Raw genomic sequence first — 23,115 nt, forward strand, 5'->3', positions numbered from 1 at the left:
TATTATACCAAAGAATGAGAAGGTAGTTGACTGAATATTTGAAAAGAAAAGTCATTCCAACAAATTACTGCAAGCAAATCAAAACAAGAGATTCTATAGTCCTACAACAGATGGACTCAACCACATACTAACAAATACAAGTAGTATATTACTTCTCTTTTTTATTTACTTTTCAGGCAGGACTTAGTACTCAGTTCAATTGCTGACGCGTTTGAGCAAAACAAACAGATTAATTGAATTTTGTGGTTCAAAGACGGAGAATGAATTTTCCTCGAATTTCTTGTGTAATAAATCAAATAGCTAATCTAAAATCTCCTCTCCAAAATGCTTCTTTATGGTATTCTCTGAGCCAGATCTCATGCTAGAAGTAAACGCTTTGAGTTGAGGCTTTTCTTGGGGTACGATCTCCATCATTTCGATGCTGAAACATCCGTTTTGTCTCACTGCTGTTTCAACTTCTTGGGGAGATGCAAAATATAGTGGGAAGTTTAAAGAATCTACCTTCTCACTACTGATCTTACCCTGCAGATAGAACATGTAAGAAAAAGCAGATGGAACTTGTAAGAAACTATATAGGATCTCAAATTTGAAAGAATGTAAATTAATGTTCTCAATATTGCAATTTGTAATTTCATGAGTATAAGAACATTCATGCATTGAGCCAGTCTCTAAATCCGCAAGCTACTTGAAAATATTTTTTCAAAGTTAACTTTTGCTATCCACTGAGTTAATTTTTGCACAATAGATGTAAGTCTTTTTTTTAATTTTATATATATATATATATCGTGCTTTTCAATTGTTCAAATTACACTTATGCACTCTTAACTTAACATCATTTGCATGTTACACCCTAAACTTTAATTTTGGTGTTCAAGACCCAAATTTGATAACCTTTGGCAGTGTAGTTCAATCAATAACGGACATCAACTAATGGACTGCTTAGGGTCCGAAATGTTAAAATTAAAGTTCATAATCCAACTTGTCAACCCAGAAAAATTTGGTGTGCATTTGTTCAAATTTCTAGTGCAATTTTTGTCAATAAATGGGCGTCTGTTAGATGTTGGGCCACAATTACAACAAAATTAAAAAATTATGGCCTTATGTACCAAAATTAACAATTTAGAGTTCAAATTACCAAATGCTTATAATCCAGGATGCACCAAAACCTTATTTGGATTTTTTTTTTTTTCCTATAAATCTCAGAGTTTATTCATTTAACTTTTTAGTTAATCAAAATTTAGATAGTCTTAAATGCTCAGAGTTATGCGATTATTGATAAGTTGGCTTGTCAAAGGGAAGTATTGTTTACTACTCTTTTAAAAAACTTATGAGAAACCTTGACTTTTTCAGAACCTAGATAATAGCCCGTCTAGTTAATAGTTTTGAACAAATATTTTTTTTTTTTTTTTTTTTTTTTTTGCGGAAGAGAGCAGTTTAGCAAAAAGTTTTGAACCGTGGTTCAAACCGTCGAAACAAACAAGTTATACATTGCGAACGTTATGTTTAGTAAAACTCTAGGGTACGTTGTGTATTTTTTCTATATTTGAAATAAAAAAAGATTTTCCAACATAGCATATACAATAAATTTTCATTACCTTGTTTGCCATGTCCATGAGGCATGATCCCAAAAGTTCACAAGATTTGTTGGCAAAAACTTCCGAATGAGGACGCCCGTCAGGTCGGCCAGGAATGATAAAGGCCATTAGTCCTCCGTGGACAATCTCCTCTGCTCTGTGTTTGAGAAAGTTTTCCATGTCCTTGGCATATTGAGCTGTGTAAGCCTTGACAACTTCATCTGTAGAGTTTGAGTAGTGGATCCTGCCTTTGTTCCAAGCAGGTGATCTCTTGTTCTCAACCTCTTTTGGCACTCTAGAAAGAATTTGGACAGAATATGAGGAGTGCACAAAGTGAAGGAAGGCCCTCGGAAATAATCGATCTTGGAAAGATCCTGGCACACCCGCGGCAAAGTATCGCCTTTTTGGCGGGAGACTGACGAAAAGCGGGTTGAAATCGTTTGCAGCATGATCGTTGAAGAATATATGAAACTCAGGACATTGAGAACTTTTTCCCTGGTTTTGATACTTTATTTCTACAGCATCAATTATGTTTTGCACTGCTAGGAATGTGTTAGGCCCAGCGGCGCACCCCAAATCAGCAATACGGAAGGTGTTTGAAGATGAAATGATATCGATGTCAAGTTCCACAGCAATTGCCTTGTTGATGTGTTCTCTTTCAGCATCTATAGCTTCTCTCTACAATTTAAAAAATTGGGTTATCAAATATATCCTATTCCTCAAAACGATCATATCAGGTGCAAATGCAAATGTTAATGCATTATTTTGTGCAAAAATATGAAAAGTAATATGTTTGATATGACGGTTTAGTTTGAAAAGTAAAATAAAATTTTGGCATTGGATATAAGATATGCTCGGATCATGCTTTTCTATTGTAATGGTTAGTATGCTCTCTCTGCATTTCAGACTCCAAAGAGGCAAATAGATTGTTTAAAGTCTAGAGAATTACATATTTTTTGCTTGTGTTGTGTGAAAACATTGTGGGATGTTGGCTGCCATATATTTTCTAATTAACTTTTTCTTTCATTTGGCTGTTTTGTCTCTTAGTTGAATATTTATCTAAAAACTTACCTAAAAACCCTCTTTTCTTTTATCATTAACTAGTTGAAGCCACTTACTATGGGGTTAATTTTGTAAGTCCGATCATTGTATTATGTTTTAATTATTGTGTTATTGCTTTTATTTTTTTTATAACTGAAATCTTAGTTAGTTGTTAGTTAATACACAATTAATACCAAAAAAATTATTTCACTAGAACAACTAGGAGAAAAAATATTTATGAGGATCATATTTGAAAGAAGGAAATAAATAAGAATGTATAGCAGGGACAAATGATAAGATTAAATAAGAGTGAGACAAAAAAAAAATTGAGGGATTAAAGAAGCAAATGAAAAGGGGAAGGAGGACTCAAAAAAAAAGGAAGAAAAGCAAAAAAAAAAAAAACGAAAAAAAAGGAACATAAAGAAAAAAGAATATATAATGGTGAAATGATAAGATTAAATATAGGTATGTTTGGTAGGAGGGAGCGAGAGGAGTGGAGAGAGAGTGAATTTCTTGTTTGGTACGGAGAAGAGGATGGAGAGAAGAGAATGAGGGAGAAACACTCTCACCGGCCTACCATTTTGTATCTTTCTATTGATAAAATGATCCTACCAATTCACCCAAAAATTAAAAAATAAATAACTTTTTTACCCTTTAAAAGTAATTATTAACAAATTGTAAAATGAACAATATAGTAATTAAATAAAATACTATCATATATCTTTTTAACTCTCCCTACCTCCTACCAAATAACATAAAGAATTATTATAATGTTCTCTATTCTTCACATTCTCCATCTTCCAACACTCTCTATTATTCCTCTTCTCCATCCCTCCTACCAAATAAAAGAGTGAGAGAAAAAATAAAAATGGAGGGACTAAAGAACCAAATATAAAAGAAAGGAGGATCCGGGGAAAAAACAAAAAAACAAAAGGAACAAAGACAAAAAAATAAATAAATAAATAAAGACAAAAAATAAATAAATAAAAAAGTGGGACTAAGATGATAATAGGATTAAATAAGGGTCAGAAGAAAAACAAATACTAGGGACTAAAGACGCAAATGAGAAAAGTACGGGGCGGCCAAGGAAAAAAAAAAACCAGAATCATAAACGAAGTGGGACGAAAGGAAGGAAGTCCCCATTGGATCTTTTTATACTCTCACGACAATATAACACTCCACAGATTATGTTCGGATGAAGAAAAAAAGAAACTAGGAAAACAAACAAAAAAGAAAAAAAAAAAGATGTGACATTTGAGTTAACCTGAAAATCAGAGTTCTTGCTATAGCTATAAAGACCGCTTCCTCCGTTCATTGTATATGCTTTCCCTTCTGCTTCTGCCATCTTTCTAATTCTGCCTGTTACTCTATGTTGAACAAAATCTACTCACCATAGGTCTTTATATACACGGATTTGATCGCTATGACTTTTTATTAGGATTTTAGGAATAATAGTTTTCATAAACTTGAATATTTTTCCTTTACTAGTTTGCTATGCCAGCTGGCATATTCTGTTTTGTTTTTCTGTTTTGCTCTATCAGTCTTGGGATATGCGAGCTTTCCTATTTAGCTCTATATATTCCTTCCGTTGCAATCTTCTTAAGGTTAATGAGAATATGAGATTCTTCCTCAATCTTTTTCTCTAATATGGTATCAGAGCAATACCCTTATGTTGCTCCTTCTTCTTCTTCTTCGTCTTCCTCCTTTTTTTGAGAATGACTCGTGGAGGGCAGAACAACAACAACAACAACAATCAGTTTCAGCCACTCACTCCTCCCTCATCCTTTGCTACGGCATCTGTTCCAGATCCAGCTCCAATGGACAATATTCACAGTCCGTTTTTTCTTCACAGTGGCGACCATCCTGGTATGACCCTGGTTTCTCATGTTCTCACCAGCCCAAACTACAATACTTGGAGTCGTGCGATGCTTATGGCGCTCAATGCCAAAAACAAACTCGGTTTTGTTGATGGCACTCTTCGGCAGCCAAACCCAGAAGCTCCTTCAGCCAATATATGGTATCGATGTAACAGTATGGTTACATCCTGGCTTCTTAATGCCGTCTCAAAGGAGATAGAAGATAGTCTCCTTTATCTAGATAGTGCCCACGCAGTCTGGTCAGATCTCCATGAAAGATTGCGTCAGAGTAATGCCCCATGAATTTTCCAGATCAAACAGCAGCTCCAAAGTTTATCTCAAGGTTCGATGGACATTAATACATACTACACTCGGCTGAAAATCCTTTGGGATGAACTTAAAAACTTTCAGCCAGTGCCTGTTTGCCAATGTGGGGGGATGAAGGCTTGGATGGACTATCAACAACAGGAGTATGTCATGCAATTTTTGATGGGGCTCAATGAATCCTATGCTGCAACCAGAGGTCAGATTCTGAAGCTTGACCCATTGCCTCCTGTGGCGAAGGTGTTTAATCTTGTTGTCCAAGAAGAAAGGCAACGTTCCATTGGTCCGGGTTCTTCAGCTCCGGCAGATTCTTTGGCCTTCAACGTTTCTTCCTCTTCTCCGCCCCTACTGCCAACTCCGGTGGCACCTCTGGCATCTGCATCCCCCTCACAGCACAAACCTCGGCGAGAGCGGCCCATCTGTTCGCATTGTGGTCTCACAGGGCACTCAGTGGATCGGTGCTATAGGCTGCATGGTTTCCCACCGGGTTACAAGCCCAAGCCCAGGGCCCAAGCCCATCAGAACTCTCTTCAATCCACATTTCATTCCACTCCTGCCTCTGAGAACCCTAGGGTTCCTTTTTCTGCACCAACAGCTGCCATTACAACTGCCTTTTCTCCACTGCCTCGCCAGCCACCTCTACCTGCCTCAATCACGTCTTCTGGGCAGCTCTCCTCTGATCAGATGCAACAATTGATTACTTATCTCAGCTCGTAGCTTCACGTTCACAGTACTACCTCCTCTGAATCTCCTTCGTTCATAGCACCCTCCATTTCACACATCCATGGTAATTTTTCTTCTGCTCTCTCTATATCTCATCCGACTATTCCTTCCAACACTTGGGTAATTGATACTGGTGCCACACATCACGTATGTAGTTCACTTTCGATGTTTACAAATTCCATACCAGTGCACAATAACACAACCATCACTCTTCCTAATGGTCACAAAGTTCACATCAATCGGGTCGGCACTGTTCGATTATCCAATTCTCTGGTCTTACATAATGTTCTTTTTGTTCCCCTGTTTTCCTTTAATCTTCTGAGCGTCAATGCACTCACCATCAGCCATAACTGTTGTGTTAATTTCCTATCTCATTCGTGCATCATCCAGGACCTCACTCGGGGCTTGACGGGAAGGGTAGACGCCACGACAACCTTTACTTTTTTTAACTAGGGACACCAGTTTGTAATTCTCTGTTTTCTTGTTCTGTAGTTTCCAAAACTGATGTATGGCATTATCGCCTTGGATACCCCTCGCATGTTAAAATTCAGACTCTTCATAATGAATTACAAATTCCTGGCTCACTTTCTCATTTATCTTCACACTGTCGTATCTGTCATTTGGCTAAGCAAAAACGGCTTCCATTTATTTCTCACAATAATATATCTGCAAAACCTTTTGATTTAGTTCACATTGACATTTGGGGCCCTTTTAATGTTGAAACACTTGCTGGTCACAAGTATTTTCTCACTATAGTCGATGATTGCACTCGTGCTACTTGGCTTTACCTTTTACGAGCCAAGTCTGATGTTTTCACTGTTTTTCCTAATTTCTACACTCTTATTCAAACTCAATATGGTCTCACAATCAAGTCTGTTCGTTCTGACAATGCACCTGAGTTAGCCTTTATTGATTTTTTTCGTTCCAAAGGGATCATTCCGTACCATTCTTGCATTGACACGCCGGAACAAAATTCGGTGGTTGAACGTAAACACCAGCACATCCTCAATGTGGCTCGTGCTTTACTTTTCCAATCTTGTGTTCCTCTTTGTTATTGGGGTGAATGTGTCTTAACAGCAGGTTTTTTAATTAATCGCATACCATCCCCTTTGTTATCCAACAAAACCCCTTTTGAACTTTTAAACAACAAAAAACCATCCTATGCTCATTTGAGGACTTTCGGTTGTCTTTGTTATGGTTCCACTCTTCCTAGTCAGCGTACAAAGTTCTCTTCCCGTGCTCGCGCCTCTGTGTTTTTAGGCTACCCCTTTGGATACAAGGGTTACAAGCTGCTAGACTTAGAAAGTAATAAAACCTACATCACTAGGAATGTTACCTTTCATGAGACCATCTTCCCTTTTAATCAAACACAACCCGGCCATGTCCTCCATGACTTTTTCAGTGACCGTGTCCTGCCTACTCCTATTTCCAGTATACCACCTTCACACCATACTCAGGTTCCCTCCAGTCCACCTTCTCCATCTGGCCCCTCTACTCCTACTTCTACCTCCCCTTTATCTCGTCCCCATCGTGTCTCTAAACCACCATCCTACCTGAAAGATTACCATTGTTCCTTGGCTGCCAATTCCTCCTCTGTTGCAAATGTCCCCTCTTCCGTCTCCACTTCCTATCCTATCTCTGCCTGCCTCAATTACCACAGGTTATCTTCTCCCTATCGTCACTACATCTTGTCTATTTCCTCCCATACTGAGCCTGTGTCTTTTTCCCAAGCCTTTGAGATTCTGATGGCGTGATGCCATGAACGTGGAGCTGCAGGCCTTGGAAAGTAATGGAACCTGGTCCGGTGTTCCTCTTCCTCCTGGCAAACACTCTGTGGGCTGTAAGTGGGTGTACAAAACTAAATTTCACGCGGATGGTACTGTGGAACGACATAAAGCTCGTCTGGTGGCCAAAGGGTTTACACAATAAGAAGGTATTGATTTCCTTGACACTTTTTCCCCTGTGGCTAAGCTTGTTATTGTAAAAGTTTTACTCTCATTGGCTGCCATTTCGGGCTGGTCTCTCACTCAATTGGATGTCACCAATGCCTTCCTCTATGGTGACCTCACAGAGGAAATTTATATGGCTCTCCCTCTTGGATATCCTTGTCGACAAGGGGAGTATTTACCCTCTAATGCAGTTTGTCGCCTTCATAAATCCATATATGGGCTGCGACAGGCATCTAGGCAATGGTTTCACAAATTCTCCACTGTTTTGCTTGAGGAAGGCTTCACTCAATCTACTTGTGATCACTCTCTGTTCATTAAGTCACATGGACAACCTTTATGGCACTTTTGGTGTATGTAGATGATATTATCATCACAAGTAATGATCAAGCATCCGTGGATGATCTCAAGTCTGCACTTGGTAAGCGGTTTAAGATGAAAGATTTAGGAGTTCTAAAGTATTTTCTGGGTTTGGAGGTTGCTCGTTCAGTCGCTGGAATTTCCATTTGCCAGCGCAAATATGCTCTGGAGCTACTTTCTGATGTGGGGTATCTAGGATGTAAACCATCCTCTATCCCTATGGATCCAAACCTCAAATTGTCAGCCTCTGAAGGTGAGTTGCTACCTGATCCCACTAGCTACCGCCGCTTGATTGGGAAGTTGATATACCTCACCATCACAAGGCCTAATCTCAGCTACTCAGTTAACCGTCTCAGCCAATTCTTGGCTACTCCTCGTGCTCCACATCTTCAAGCAGCCCTCCGTATTCTGCAGTACATCAAGAAGACTCCGGGCCAAGGTCTTTTTTTTCCTTCAAACTGAACAATCCAGCTCAAAGCATTTGCGGATGCTGATTGGGGTACATGTCCCGATACACGGCGTTCCCTCACTGGATACTGTGTATTCCTTGGTTCTTCTCTTGTGTCTTGGAGGTCCAAGAAACAGCAAGTTGTTTCTCGATCTTCAGCTGAAGCTGAATATCGCTCTATGACTAACACTACTTGTGAGATTGTGTGGTTGCTCTGTCTTCTTTGCGAGTTGCATGTTCAACATCATGGCCCGGCTTTGCTTTACTGTGACAATCAAGCCGCGCTTCACATTGCAGCCAATCCCGTCTATCATGAGCGTACAAAACATATAGAGATAGACTGTCATCTCGTGCGTGAGAAGATGCAGGATGGGATCATCATAACCATGCATGTCTCCACTCAAAATCAACTAGCGGATCTGCTCACTAAAGCATTGCATCCTTCACAGTTTCACCTTCTTTTGGGCAAGATAGGAATCCAAAATTTATATTCTCCATCTTGAGGGGGAGTATTAGGATTTTAGGAATAATAGTTTTCATAAACCTGAATATTTTTCCTTTACTATTTCGCTATGCCAGCTGGCATATTCTGTTTTGCTCTATCAGTCTTGGATATGTGAGCTTTCCTATTTAGCTCTTTATATTCCTTCCGTTGTAATCTTCTGAAGGTTAATGAGAATATGAGATTCTTCCTCAATCTTTTTCTCTAATACTTTTCTACAAAACGAATTCTATCAAGTTGGTAATAATATATGAAAATGAATCTAATGTGAAAGGTAATAGGATCGGAAAGAAAAGAAAATTAATAAGAATAAGTAGTATTGATTTATTTTTAAGTGTTTACTTAACTTTAAATTGTATAATGAAAAATAACTTCTTTTCTTTTCACTGTATATTAAAATTAAGAATAACAATATTATCAATGTAATTATTAAAAAAATCATTTTACAAATTAAGTAATCATTGACTATTACTAAAAAGTCTTTTTACAAATTAAGTAATTATTGACTATATTACAAAATTCGGCATTAATTCCCTTTGAGAAAATCAATACCAGGCGATGCAAAATTCGGCATTATTTTAACGGTAATCATATTTATCAAACAGCCACATAAAGTAATGGTTATTTTAAGGATAAAATTTTGACAGTATATCTGATGACTAATTGAACAAAAATTCAATAAAATATTGTGGTAGTCAAAAGGACGCGAAATGTCTTTTGCTTCTCGAATCAGTGCTTCAAGATGCGGATCCCCTATCCAAATATTCCAATCCCAGTAAGCCACCTTATTTGAAAGTTCTACCAAAATGAAAAAGTCATTAGCTTATTTTTTAGACAAATTACACGGGTTCCTCCTAAATATAGCCCTTATTAGAAAATATCCCTTAAACTTTAATTTGTAACTTTAATTTTTATAATTTTAAGCTTTAATAAAATTAATTGATTAAAACTCTTTAATTAATTAATTAATTCTATTAATTCTAATGTTACTCCACTATAAATTTTGAATTATACTCTCGTAAATATAGATATAAATTTACTTTCAAGTAATGAAGTGTCCATTTAATATAATCATTACATATAGATCAATCCCCATAAATAATTCATAATTAGAGCTAGGTGAAATCCATAAACCTCTCTAATTATGTCTTTATCCTTAAATACCATTGATTCTCTAATGGATAGTGATTCATAAAATAAATTCATGAATCAGAGATTCTACTAATCCAAGTACCAAATCAACCCTCAAGAGAATTATTTATATGCTTCTTTCTCATGAAGAAATGGATTTCATCTCGTATATTAGCGATCCCAACTATTTACATGAAATAGAATTCAGTATCTTATAATTCGTACCGAGTAAATCAAAAGACACAAATCCATAAATAGGAGTCTGCTAATAACTTAGGATTAAAATCATTCTATATGTGACCATTAGTAGACTCATTTAGAATTTCTATACTTAACAGAAATTATCAGAAATTCTCAGAAATTCATATTGTGTCTCTGTCTCGGTTCCATATAATCTCATTATGCGTAATACACTCATTTAATATATCGTCATATTAACAGTGCAGATAACACCGCTCCATTCTAAATGGGGATGACATGTATTAGTAATGTTTTAAAATTAAAGATTTCAAATTTTAATTAAAATCATTACGAACATCATTTTTATTATTATCCTTAAATATTATCCTCTCGCATATAACACTTATATACAATATTTATAGTCAAATAAATAATTACAAAATTTTTAATTATATTAATATTTAAAATATTCAATAATATATGCACATAAAATAGTAAATAAACTCTTTTATTAAATAAATAATAAATATTTTATTACATATCATATTTTTAAGACACCGCTCTCAACAAAAACATCTAATTTCCCTCAATTTAATTTTTGCAATTTCAAGGGATTTGTCTTGCTTATCATAGCTAGATTGTGCAAGAACCTCCTTCTATATGCAAAGAGTACTCCTTCTCCATCATTTGACCCACCCTGAGCAGGTTCTGATCTATGCTGGGATAAGAGTACATCATTGATGTATTTCTTGTCCTTTCTTGTGTCAATAGCAATGGTCCCTTTGCCTGTTGCCTCCATGAAGTCACCATTGCCAATTTTGACTTTTGTGACAGCTCCGTTTGGTATCTAGATTCGTTTCTTGATTCGAATCATAATTCGTGATTCGCTACAATATTTTTTCTCATAAAAAATACACATAAATTGAAAATGATTCTAATCACATGGTTTGAATCTATGAACCAAACGCCAATAAATCAAGACTACAGAAAATGCCTTCATTTTTTGTCATGTGGTTACTACAACCACTCTCTAGGTACCGGGCATCTTTCTTTTCGTCTAATGTAGCTTTGCAGAAGAGATAATTTTCATCATTTTTCTCTTCTAAGAAATTAGATTGATGATTTTTCTTTAAACGGCAATTATTTTCAACGTGCCCAAATTTTTTACAATTTTGGCACTGTGCCCAAATTCTTTAGTTGCTTCAATTGCAAAGATATTGCATCATATTTTTGTACAAGAAATTAGTATCTTCTCAACAATTTTCTTGTCAGAAAAATTTTTCACCATAGGCTCTCATTTGATTAACTATTTCTTTTATTCTAGAATAAATTAATTTGCGGTCTCATTACCCTTCATTTTAATATTTTCAAAATCTATTCTATGAGTCTACAATTTGACGGTGCATACTTTTTGGTACCTTTTTAGGCTTTGTTCATTTCACCTATTCGAGTTTTGTTACAGTAAAAAGCTCTCAGAAACAGTCACATCTAACTTTTTTGTTACAGTAAAAGCTCTTACATAAAGTTTATCTCAACTCGAATTAAAAACTCAAATCAGCAAACTAAACGGGCCCTTAATATTTGAGAATCCTTTTGTTTGTTTTCTTTGAGCACCTTCTTTTGATTAGCTGAAAAGGTGGATATGTCTTCTAGAACATTGAATCCCTCTTCAATTTTCCGCAGATTTTGGGAGCGAAAATAGGTCGTCATTTTAATGGACCAAAAATCATAATTTTCTCCATGGAAAATTGGAAGAGGAACGGAAGAGCAGTCGTCCATTCGTGATTGGTTTATAATATGAGAGATTTCTTCTACGCCCGATAGAAAACCGAAAGCAGCTCTAATACCACTGATGGAATATTTTTGTTATAAAAAAATAAATAAAAATAAATAAATAAAAACTTTTTAAAAAGGTGTGGTCGAAAGTTGTGTGTAGTGATTATTCGTGTTTGGTACAAAGGTACGATTAGTAGTCTTAATTAGGCAATTAGTATTTGGTTATATGTTGAATAATGGGACAAGTTGTAATATAGAGGTCTGCTAAAAAGGGTGGGCACGGTAGAATTGGGAAAAGATATTTATATTATTTGTTTTCAGGTTACACACATAAGCAACTGAGTTTGCCTATTAGTATTTGGTGCCGGTCATTGGAGATCCGCCATTGTTGCTTAATGGCAAGGGTTGGAATCGATTTCGGATTCTTCCACTTATCTGGTGTGATTAGTTATTGTATTCTTTTTGAAGGGGCTTTTGGCCACGTTAAATAACCATATCATTGTGTTATTATTTTACTGTGCTATTATATTCTTGTAACAAGGTTATTTTTAGTGATTTTGTGTCAACAACAAAGGTTTTACGGTCAATCAGATCTTACAAAAGCGTTTAAATAATATGCCTTTCAGACTTGACATACAAGATCGTAGTTATCGAAACAACAAGCAAGCGATGAATTAAAAGGCTAATTATGCATCCCTAGTGTAGGCGCAAGTGCATCTTGTAGGTGAATTGCTCAAGTAATATTGCAACATACTCCTGATCATGAAGCCAAGGATAAATAATACTGTCGAATCTTTTCAGAGCAACGAAACAGCTTGTTCTATTGCGATGGTTTGCGTTTAAGCACAGCAAGAAAGCTGATTGTTTTCTCCGCTTCAGCGATAGAGCTTGGATCTATCTCTTCTAGTTTCTTAAGATACAAGTCAAAAAGCTCATCCACAATCTCTTCTCCAAATTCCTGCTTGATCAGTTGGCCAAGAGTAGATCTCACACAGTACGTAAGTTGGTGGGCATTAAGAGAAGCACCATTTACCTTCACATGGGGAAGAACTTCTATTCTCTCTGCGCTAAAACTTCCATTTCGCTTCACGGCGGCTTCAAATTCTTGAGGTGTCATCAAATAAGTTGGTATGTTGAAGGAGTCCACTTTCTCCTCACTAACTATTCCCTACAAGATTGACGAAGGACGAGTTAAGTAAACTATAAAAACATAGGCCGTGTTTAGAATTGATGCTGTTTTTAATTTTTGCGTTTTTTAAGAAAGAAAAAATTAAAACGTTTCTAAAACGGCGTTTGGCGCAATAAATATAAAAAAGGGAAATGAAAACGATTTTTTGTTTAGTGTAAAATGAGAGAGAAAAAAAAATGACTTTTAATCGTTTTTTATTTTTTATTTTCATTTTATCCTCTCTCGAGCAGAGAGAGAGAAAGAGAGACATTAATAGATTTTTTTACACTAAAAACAATCTCTAGATAAAACTACCAAACGCATTTTCAAAAATGATTTCTGTCTGAGATTTAAAACGTTTTCATTTTTATTTTCATACAAAAAATAAAACATTTTGGAACGAATTCTAAACGCGCTCATAATATTAACACATATAAACAGGGGGTCCAAATCAAGCTTTCCATAAGTTCCAATTTTGCGCACGTATTTGTTATCGACATAAAGGAATATTAACTACAAAAGCAGCCATAAATTATATTTAGCCGGCCGTGAAAGTATTTTTAAATCATAGTCCTTGTTATCTTCCGAACCATAATTTCAATAGCTTACGTACGAGACAGTGGCTTTCACACGAGGCCAAAAGTACGTGAATAATTTTCTTGTGCTTGTCCAAGAAGAGATAAATTAAATTAGTAGCTGTTATCATTAAAAATATTATAAACTGCCTCTAATGTTAACAAATAAGTTTTCACACTTCACAAATTATTTATAAAATATGTTAATTTGCAGGCACCAAATAATCACCTCCACTACGTGTGTGACTACCGATTTATAAGATTTTGATTGGCTTATTTGAGATAATTAATTGGTTCATGATCAAAATAATAAACCTTTTGGTTTGATTTTTCGAAGCAAGTACAATTTATACTCCAATGAAAATGTCTGAGACAGAAATTATTTTTAAAAATGTGTTTTGTAGTTTTATCAAGAGATTATTTTCAGTATAAAAAAAACTCATTAATGTCTCTCTTTTTCTCTCTACTTGAGAGAGGAAAAAACAAAAATAAAAAATTATTAAAATGCGTTTTTCATTTCTCTGATTAAATATTTATGTACCTTTTTAACCTTTTGGTAATAATAGTTATGTACCTTTTTAACCATGTCCATTAGGCAAGATCCTATAAGGTCAAAACCCCTATTTCCTCCTGCTTCAAAAGGATTAACTCCATTGGCGATGCCCAGAATGATAAACACCATCAATCCTCCACAAACAACCTCTTGTGCCCTGGCTTGCAAAAGCTCTTCCATGTCCTTCTCGTATTGAGCTTTATAAGCCTTGATAACTTCATCAGGAGAATTCGAGTAATAAACTCGCCCTTTGTTCCAAGCAGGAGAGCTTTTGTCTATTACTTCTTTTGGCACTTGAGAAAGCCAGTGGATGGAAAAAGAAGAATGAACAAAGTGGAGAGAAGCCTCCGGAAATATGCGACTGTAGAAAGAACCGGGAACTCCGGCAGCGTAATATCGCCGGATTGGAGGAATGTTCTTGAAGAGCATGTTGAAATCATTTGAGGTATGGTCATTGAAGAAAACTTGGAATTCTGGAATTTTGGAAGCGAGGCCTTCGGATTCGAACTTCAACTCCACAGCTTCAATGATGTTTTCCACTGCACTGAATGTATTTGGCCCAACAGAGCAACCTAAATCTGCAATGGAAAAGGCTTTTGGAGGACTCGTACTACTAAATCCTATGTCAAGCTTTTCTGCAACTTCCTTTTGCACAAGTTCTTTAGTAAAATCTATGACCACTCTCTGCAAAAAGTACAATCAATTATTTGAAATATGACTTGCAACAATAAATAGTCAACTCAAATAAATTAGGCATCGTTCATTTCACCTATTTAAATTTAAAATTTGAGTTTTGTTACAGTAAAAATTTTTCAGAAACAGTCATATCTAACTTTTTTGTTACAGTAATAAATTATCATATAAAGTCACAACTCAATTTAAATTAAAAATTTAAATTAATGAACTAAACAGACCCTTAATCTGCCTTCAAAATTTTGTACGGGGAAAGTTTCTCCTTTTTCATAAAAAATCCGCCTTCGAACTTTTGTTGTTGCAAAGACATGGGGAAAAAAATGTGTATACCTGAGAAACGGAGGTGTTGGCATAGCTGTAGGGGCCATCTCCACTGTTCATTGGATATGCTAAAGATAATTTGCCCCTTTCTTCTTCTTCCATCTTTCTCTCTGAGAGCTTTCTTACACTAGGGGACACCATGACTAAGGTCATTATTTATAACAGTACTATGACATACTATCATACAAGTCAATCTTTTTAAAAAATATTAGTGATTGAGTTGAAGGATTGCAATTACAATATTAGGTGTTGGATGGGCTTTGTTATAATAATATATTTATGACATGGCATTATTCCACGTGGCTTGAGCAAAGTCTGAACACTAATGGGTCGGGTGGCGTCGAAGCACCCCGAGCATACAAGTGTTTGAGCATCTGAGCATCTGAGTGTCCAAGTTCCGAGCGTTTGAGTGTCTGAGCATCCGAGTACCTGTGTGTCTAAGCATTTATTCTCGATTTAAAGGAAGAGGCTTGAGGATCACAAGATAACACTAAGTAGCATAATGGTTGGCAATTAAATGCATTCAATAACAAATATTAAATTATTTATCAGTTGTAACAACTAATAGAGGTGAAGAGTTTTACGTTGTGTCTAAGCATTTAAAAATTTTACTTGAACGATTATGAATTCATTTTAAAAACACCCTGTATTATAGTCTGTATTTGACTCAATATGGATCTCAAATTTAAAAATGTAGCAAATGATCACTTCCTGATCTTCATAAACTTTTTCAAATTATGACCAACTCTTTGAACAGAACAAGAAAATCCGTGATATAATAGAGACAGCTTTTTGAGATAAAACACATAGACGTGTAATTAACCTCATCAAACTCGGATAGCCTCGATGCTTTTGGCTTGTCTTGGCACATGATGTTGGTTACATAACAAACAAACAATAAACTCGTGTATCGAATATCCTTAGGTTTACCAACTCGTTTCCGTTTTATTTTCCCATTAAGCCAAACCTAAACCTGTGCTCGAGAGATAGCTATCCATATACTGATAAGGGATGTATGAATTCTCGAGAAGAAAGGACCCGTGGTGGTCTCTCCCAGACCGCCCGGATCCCACGAGTGAATAGAAAGTTAGATCTACATTGGATCTCACCTGAATCGCCTCATCTATCCTCTTAAGGAGAAGTTTAGTTTCGAACCCCAGTTCGAACCGGAGAAGTATGCTATGCTAATGTGCCTCTGATATAATGAGATCTAATCATACATAAAAGAGCTAAATTCTCATATTATGGTACTCCTCTTTGACAGTGCCGCGTGGCAGACTCTCCTTTTCTCTTTTTTTTTTTTTTTTTGCTTTTTTTTCCTTCTTTATCTTTTTATCTTCAATTTTTTATCTTTTAAGTATTTTGCTTTTTTTTTATTTTGTGGATATTTTTTATAATTTAATCTTTTTGGTGTCTTTTCTTTAAATTGGAAACAAAAGTAAGATCATAAAAATAAAGATTATTGATTCTCTTCCTAACGTGTACTTACTATTTAATGATGGTATATAAAAAATCTAATTGCCTTTTAGGCATTTACTAAACTTTTGTAGTAAATAGGGTCAATCGGTAATTGTAATATATAGCATATTTGAAAAACTTGAAATAATAAATAACATAATTATTTTAATTAGTTAGTAAATAGCAATATTCTTAAAAAGAATGTATTTGTTAAAATTTTCTCATTTTATCCTTATTTTTAATTACAAATAAATAGCAATTTTTAAATTTAGAAAAAATCCTCAAAGTTTGAAAACCGTAAATCTTGGCTCTCAATCTCTCTCCTCATGCGCCTTTCTCTCTCCCTCTCTCTTGCACATTTGTCTTTTTCTCTCTGAATGTATGTGTTTTTAATTTTGGGCTCGTTTAGTTCATTAATTCAAGTTTTTAATTCGAATTGAGATGTGACTTTATGTGAAAATTTTTTACTATAGTAAAAAAAGTTCTATTTCTGATAGCTTTTTACTGCAGCAAAACTCAAATCGGTGAAATGAACGGGACCTATGTCTTCTCCATTGGCCATTTCAAAAAAAAAAATCACATTTTTTTTTGTCCAAATCTTGCAACGATAATAGACCTAATGAAAATTGGGAAAAAATGCCTTGGGGTGATCCAACACACTATCAAAGTCGGATCTTTCTCCGTTGATCTCCTCCCACTCTCGCTAAATGTATGATCGCCATGGCCATGGGATTGGGATCTCCATCGTACGATCACCTTCGCAATTTCCTGATGCAATTTATGAAATATCGAATGGCCCATTCAGAATTTACGCCATCACTAAATTTGGTAAATCCAGTATTTACCTTATGAATCCAATTTTCCTTGTAACCTATGATCAACTTTGGTAAATTAACAATTTACTTGATTTATTCCCGTAAACAATAAATCATATACATTTTTATCGGTATTTACTTTTCCTTCTATTAGCATTATAAAAAATATGTTATTTTATGACTCTTAATAGACGACAGTTTTCCAAGAAACTATCGTCTATATAAATGAAAAAAGAAGGTGCCAATTTTTTGGAATTTAGACGACGGTTTTACTAAAACCTTCGTCTGATATAAGAGAATAAACGATTGTTTTCAATTAAGATCTCGTTTGGTTAGAGGATTCGTTCTCTGATTCGAATCATGGTTCATGGTTCGCTACAGTATTTTCTCTCACAAAAAACACACGTAAATCGAAAATGGTTCTAATCCATGAACCAAACGGGCTCTAAATCTCGACTTCACCCAGCTCCCTCTCCCTCTAACTTTAGAAAATGCATTCTCTCTCTCTCTCTCTTCCTTCGACCTGTGAACCCAGCTTAGCCGCGCCCATCACCATCGTCGCCTCTGCCGTCTCCGTCGCGCTTCAGTCCCGATGTTGCTTGTTGTCGCCGCCGTGATGCGTTTCGCCGTCGCTCGTCAAGTCTGTGTCGCCATGGTCCTATCCTCATCCCTTTGACATAACTCTATCAAGTAAGGTATTTTTAGGTTAACATAATATTTGAATTAGATAATGGATTTGAGTTTAGGTTTTAGTTAGGTTTTGAATAATAAAACAAATGTTTTTTTTTTTTGTGAAATTGAATAGGAAGTGTTTTGAATTAAGGTTAGTTTGCATGAGTTATTGAATAATTTTTTTTGGGTAGTGTGATTTGGTACCCATTGGATTATGCGATTGTGTTTGTTTTGATGGTGTATGATTAATGTGTTTGTTTGGATTTTTTTTAGTTGTTACTGACATATAAATTTGTTAATAAAATTATTTCTTTTAATTAGGGATTTGTAATTTTGTTATTTTGGTTTTGTGCAGCAACGAATAGAAAATGGATGTTTGCAAATAGGATGAGTAATGAATATAAGAGAGGGGTTGAAGAATTTGTGTCATTTGCAAAGAATACCATGAAAAAATATGATTCATTACTCATGTTTACAGTGTGGAAATATAAAGAAACAATCAATAGAGGATCTTAGATTTCATTTGTTCTGATATGGGATTGATTGGACTTCTCAAACATGGATATGGCATGGTGAAGATGTACTTCCTACTTTATCATCGATGGTTAGAGGAAATGAGGATGCTTGTATGGATCATGAAAAAATGGTAGTAACATGGTTGAAATGATAAATGATTTGGAGGAAGAATTTGTGAACCGACTGGAGTTGTTTGAGAAGATGATGACTGAGGTGGAGACACCGTGGTATAATAGGTGTAAGAAGTATATCAAATTGTCCGGTTCGATTAGATTGTGGAACTTGAAGGCGTCAGGTGGGTGCTCCAACGTAAGTTTCATGAAACCTTTAGAATTTCTGAACGATGCACTTTCATATACTAATCCAGTGCCAAGTAGTATGTATGAGACTAGGAAGACATTGAACACTATGGGGATGGAGTACGAGAAGATACATACATGCTCGAATAATTGCATTCTATACTAGAAAGAGTGTGAAGACTTTGATAAGTCTCTGGTGTGTCATGAGCCTAGGTGGAAAAAAGATAAGAAACGGAAGAAAATGAGTGCTAACAAAGGTGTTATAGTACATTCCAATAGAACCACGGTTAAAGCGATTGTATAAGAATGAGGGTCATCCAAAAAATTTAATTTGCCATCATGATAAGAGGATCGATGATAGTCTGCTCTCCACAACGGAAGACATTTAATGCAAAGTATCCCAAATTTAGTGCATAGCCTAAAAATGTCGTCTTGCTTTAGCGGCTGATGGAATGAATCCACATAGAAATTTGAGCAACAAGCATAGTACATGGCCAGTCATTCTAGTAAACTACAATATTCCTCCAGACTTGTTCATGAAACGGAAGTTCGTAATGTTGACCTTATTGATCTCAAGACCTAATCAACCAGAAAATGGCATTAGTGTCTACTTGGCACTGTTGATCGACGAGCTTAGGAGTTTGCGGGAAAAAGGGATCCAAGTTGAGGATGGTTTCTGTTAAGAGACCTTCATAATCTGTGCAATGTTCATATGGACCATTAATGGCTTCCTGCATTTAGAAACCTAGTTGGGTACTCAATTAAGAGTTTCATAGGTTGCCCCATTTGCTTAACAGAGACATCTTCTTTCCGGTTGAAACATGGAAAGAAAACGGTTTACAATGGTCATAGGATATTCTTGCCTACAAACCATCGATACCACGAATAAAAAAAGCATTTAATGGTAATAATTAAGAAATACCACCTCCATAATTGTTGATAAAGGAACAAGTATTTGAGATGGTGAAGAATGCCAAAGTTGTTTTTAGGAAAAAGAATGACAAAAATAATAATATTGTGACTAGATCTGGAAGAAGAAGTCAATTTTCTTCGAGCTTCCATATTAGAGTTCACTGTTCGTTCACTATTGTTTGGATGTCATGCATGTTAAGAAAAATATCTGTGAGTCGATAGTTGGCACACTGCTTGACATCCCAGTAAAATGAATGACAGTCTCAAAGCATGGTTGGATCTCGTGTAGATAAACATTATATGTGACTTGGGTCCTAAAAGGAGAAGCTCTCGCACTTACTTACATTTGGCTAAGTATACATTATTGAGACAAGAGAACAAACAGTTATCTGAGTGGCTTGCTGCAATCAAAGTTCCAGAAAGGTAGTCTTCCAACTTCAAGAATATGGTGTCAATGAAAGACTTGTAGCTTGTTGGAATGAAGACACATGCTTGTCACACACTAATACAACAATTGTTGCCACTTGCTTCGTGGACTTCTAACAAAAGATGTTAGATATGCACTTATCAAGTTTTGATTTTTCTTTAACTCCATATGCTAGAAGGTAGTAGATCCAGTGATGTTGGATACAATACAATCAAAGTTGGTGAATACCTTGTGAATGCTTGAGAAGTATTTTCCACCATCCTTCTTTGACATCATGATCCATCTAACGGTGCACTTAGTTCGCGAAGTGAGATTTTGTGGACCGGTGTGCTTAAGGTGGATGTACCCTTTTGAAAGATACATGAAAGTCCTAAAAGGTTATGTGAAGAACCGAAATAGGCTGGAGGGTTATATTGTGGATAGTTATATAGCCAAAGAAGCTGTTGAATTTTGCTCGGAGTATTTCTAACGCAGAAGCAATAGGTTTACCTACAAAGGTAAACATTGAACCCAAAGGTGAATCAGCCGCTACGCCTTATTTGGTTCCTCGTGAAGCATGGGAACAAGCTTGTCTCTACATTCTACACAATACTCGTGAGGTTGATCCATACATCGAAGTGCATAAAAAGGGAAATAAAGGATACATTCCTAGAAAGAGGAAGAAATGAGAAATGGTTGCTAGATGAACATAACTAGACATTTATAGAGTAGATAAAGACACACATTTACTCTAAAGTTCGCGAGTCTCAAAGTGAAGGTGTCTCACAAGACTTGTTAAAGCTGGCCGGAGAGTCATCGTCTATGGTCATGAGATACACGTCATATTCAATAAATGGCTATACCTTTTACACTCGTAAAAGAGATGAGAAGCATCCGGTCTCAAATAGAGGTGTTAGTCTCTGTGCCGATGCTATGCATGTTTTCTCTACAAAAGACAAGAATCCTATATAAGGAACAATGACCTACTATGGTTTTGTCGAGAACATATGGGAACTTAACTATAGTGGATTGCGAGTGGCACTTTTAAAGTGCACTTGGGCCAACAATAAGAATGTGAAGATTAATGGTGACGGCGCTACAGTTATAGACTTTCATCGACTGCGCTACAGGTTCATTTTGGCAATGCAAGCAAAATAAGTTTTCTATACAACCGATACTAAGGATTTGAAGTTGTCATTAGTTATTTCAATGAAGCCAATAGCAACTTGTGATGGCGAAGGGGATGATAATGATTACAATGACATACCATCGGTTACTAGAGGATTACCACCGGTTTACAAGATTGATGGTTTTAAAGATGATGATTCTAACTTAGTCCATTTGGATGTTGAATGGACATGTGTAGAAAAATGTAATAATATGAAGAGAAAAAAATGATCATGTATTTATATGTGCTTTTATGAACATTTAATTTATCCGTTGTTGTTATAATATTAATCATGTGAAACTACATTCATTGTGTACTATTGTAGTTAGTAATTCATTTCATCTTGTTAGTTTGTAATTTATTTGTTATTTTTTTATTGTACATTATTATTAATATTTATAATTATATAATTGACTAAAAGTGGAGAATTATAAGGCTAAATAACACTTGTGATATAGGCCACCCGTAGGACAAATTCTTTTGATGATGCAAAACATATAACGGCGGTTTAAACAGAAAACCGTCATAAAATACTTGTATCTAAAGGTGACATCATCGAGCCAAATTGCCATCCCACCACAATATTAGACGACGTTTAAGAGGGAAACCGTAAAAGGTCATTGAAATTTAACGACTCTTGATATCACGATGATTTTGCTAACCATCTTTGTTTCCTTTAACAACCATTATAAATCGTCATTAAATGTGGTATTGTACTAGCGAACAATACCCAACATCCATATTACTCAAAATCATAAAACCTAAACTAATTTTGTCATAACATTTTATCGAAATTTATGTAAAAAATAGGAGATTAATAAAATTTACTTCGAGGAGAATGTGGATTTAACGTCGAACGACAAGGAGTGGCAATAGAACGAAAGGCAAATCAGTTGTGCTGTTTGGGTGGAGAGATTGGCAAAACATGTAATGAAAATCGTAGTTCGGGCCACTGTTTGATTTTCAAGTGTATTTTCACAAAATGAGGAAGTTCGGTGTTCTAAAAGAGTATTAGACGACAGTTTTTGAAAAAATGTCATTGTATATGGCACTTTAGATGACAGTTTCTAGTAAATCGTCATCTAATCACAGCGTGAATCAGAAATATGGGAAATTTTTATGCAACATTTTTAATTAGTGTTTAGACGACAGCTTCCTTATAAACCATCATCTAATATGAGTCGTTAAAAACGATTTTTATTGTAGTGTGCAAGAGTAAAAAAATATCATGATAATTATTGAATGTAACATTAACATTAATTAAACATAACAGGTTAATCATTAAACATAACATTTGCTATTATACACCTCTCTAATGTCAATGCTATATTTAATGATCGTCGTACTGTCTTTTATTGGCATATATTACCTTTCATGAGTCATCTATCCTATGGACCATAACAAAAACCTTTAAATCTCTCTCTCTCTCTCTCTCTCTCTCTCTCTATATAACAAAAACCTTTAAATCTCTCTCTCTCTCTCTATATATATATATATACATATATATATATATATATGAAACTAACTATTAAAAACCTATCTATGCAAACGAATATTATATATATGAAACTAACTATCTATCTATGCAAACGAATATTATATATATGGGTGTGATTTTAATGGTTATTTTATTTTTATTATTATTATTATTATTATTATTATTATTATTATTATAATAGGTATTATTATTATTATTAT

The 23,115-nt window shown here is 35.3% G+C and overlaps 2 protein-coding genes across 2 annotated transcripts; both read right to left on the reverse strand.

Annotated features, from left to right (window-relative positions):
• Positions 1 to 300: 300 nt before the first annotated feature.
• On the reverse strand, positions 301 to 3,960 carry LOC21403789 (probable S-adenosylmethionine-dependent methyltransferase At5g38100). Its single transcript, XM_010089538.1, has 3 exons — positions 3,880 to 3,960; positions 1,596 to 2,252; positions 301 to 522 (listed from the first exon to the last, which is right to left on the reverse strand). The coding sequence occupies exons 1-3, from the start codon at positions 3,958 to 3,960 to the stop codon at positions 301 to 303; spliced, it is 960 nt and encodes a 319-aa protein (XP_010087840.1).
• An 8,721-nt stretch (positions 3,961 to 12,681) lies between these two features.
• On the reverse strand, positions 12,682 to 15,312 carry LOC21403790 (probable S-adenosylmethionine-dependent methyltransferase At5g38100). The gene is made up of 3 exons (XM_010089539.2): positions 15,181 to 15,312; positions 14,179 to 14,841; positions 12,682 to 13,029 (listed from the first exon to the last, which is right to left on the reverse strand). The coding sequence occupies exons 1-3, from the start codon at positions 15,310 to 15,312 to the stop codon at positions 12,682 to 12,684; spliced, it is 1,143 nt and encodes a 380-aa protein (XP_010087841.2).
• Positions 15,313 to 23,115: the final 7,803 nt, after the last annotated feature.

This window comes from Morus notabilis, unplaced genomic scaffold (genome assembly GCF_000414095.1).
Source record: "Morus notabilis unplaced genomic scaffold, ASM41409v2 Scaffold409, whole genome shotgun sequence".
Lineage (NCBI taxonomy): Eukaryota > Viridiplantae > Streptophyta > Magnoliopsida > Rosales > Moraceae > Morus > Morus notabilis.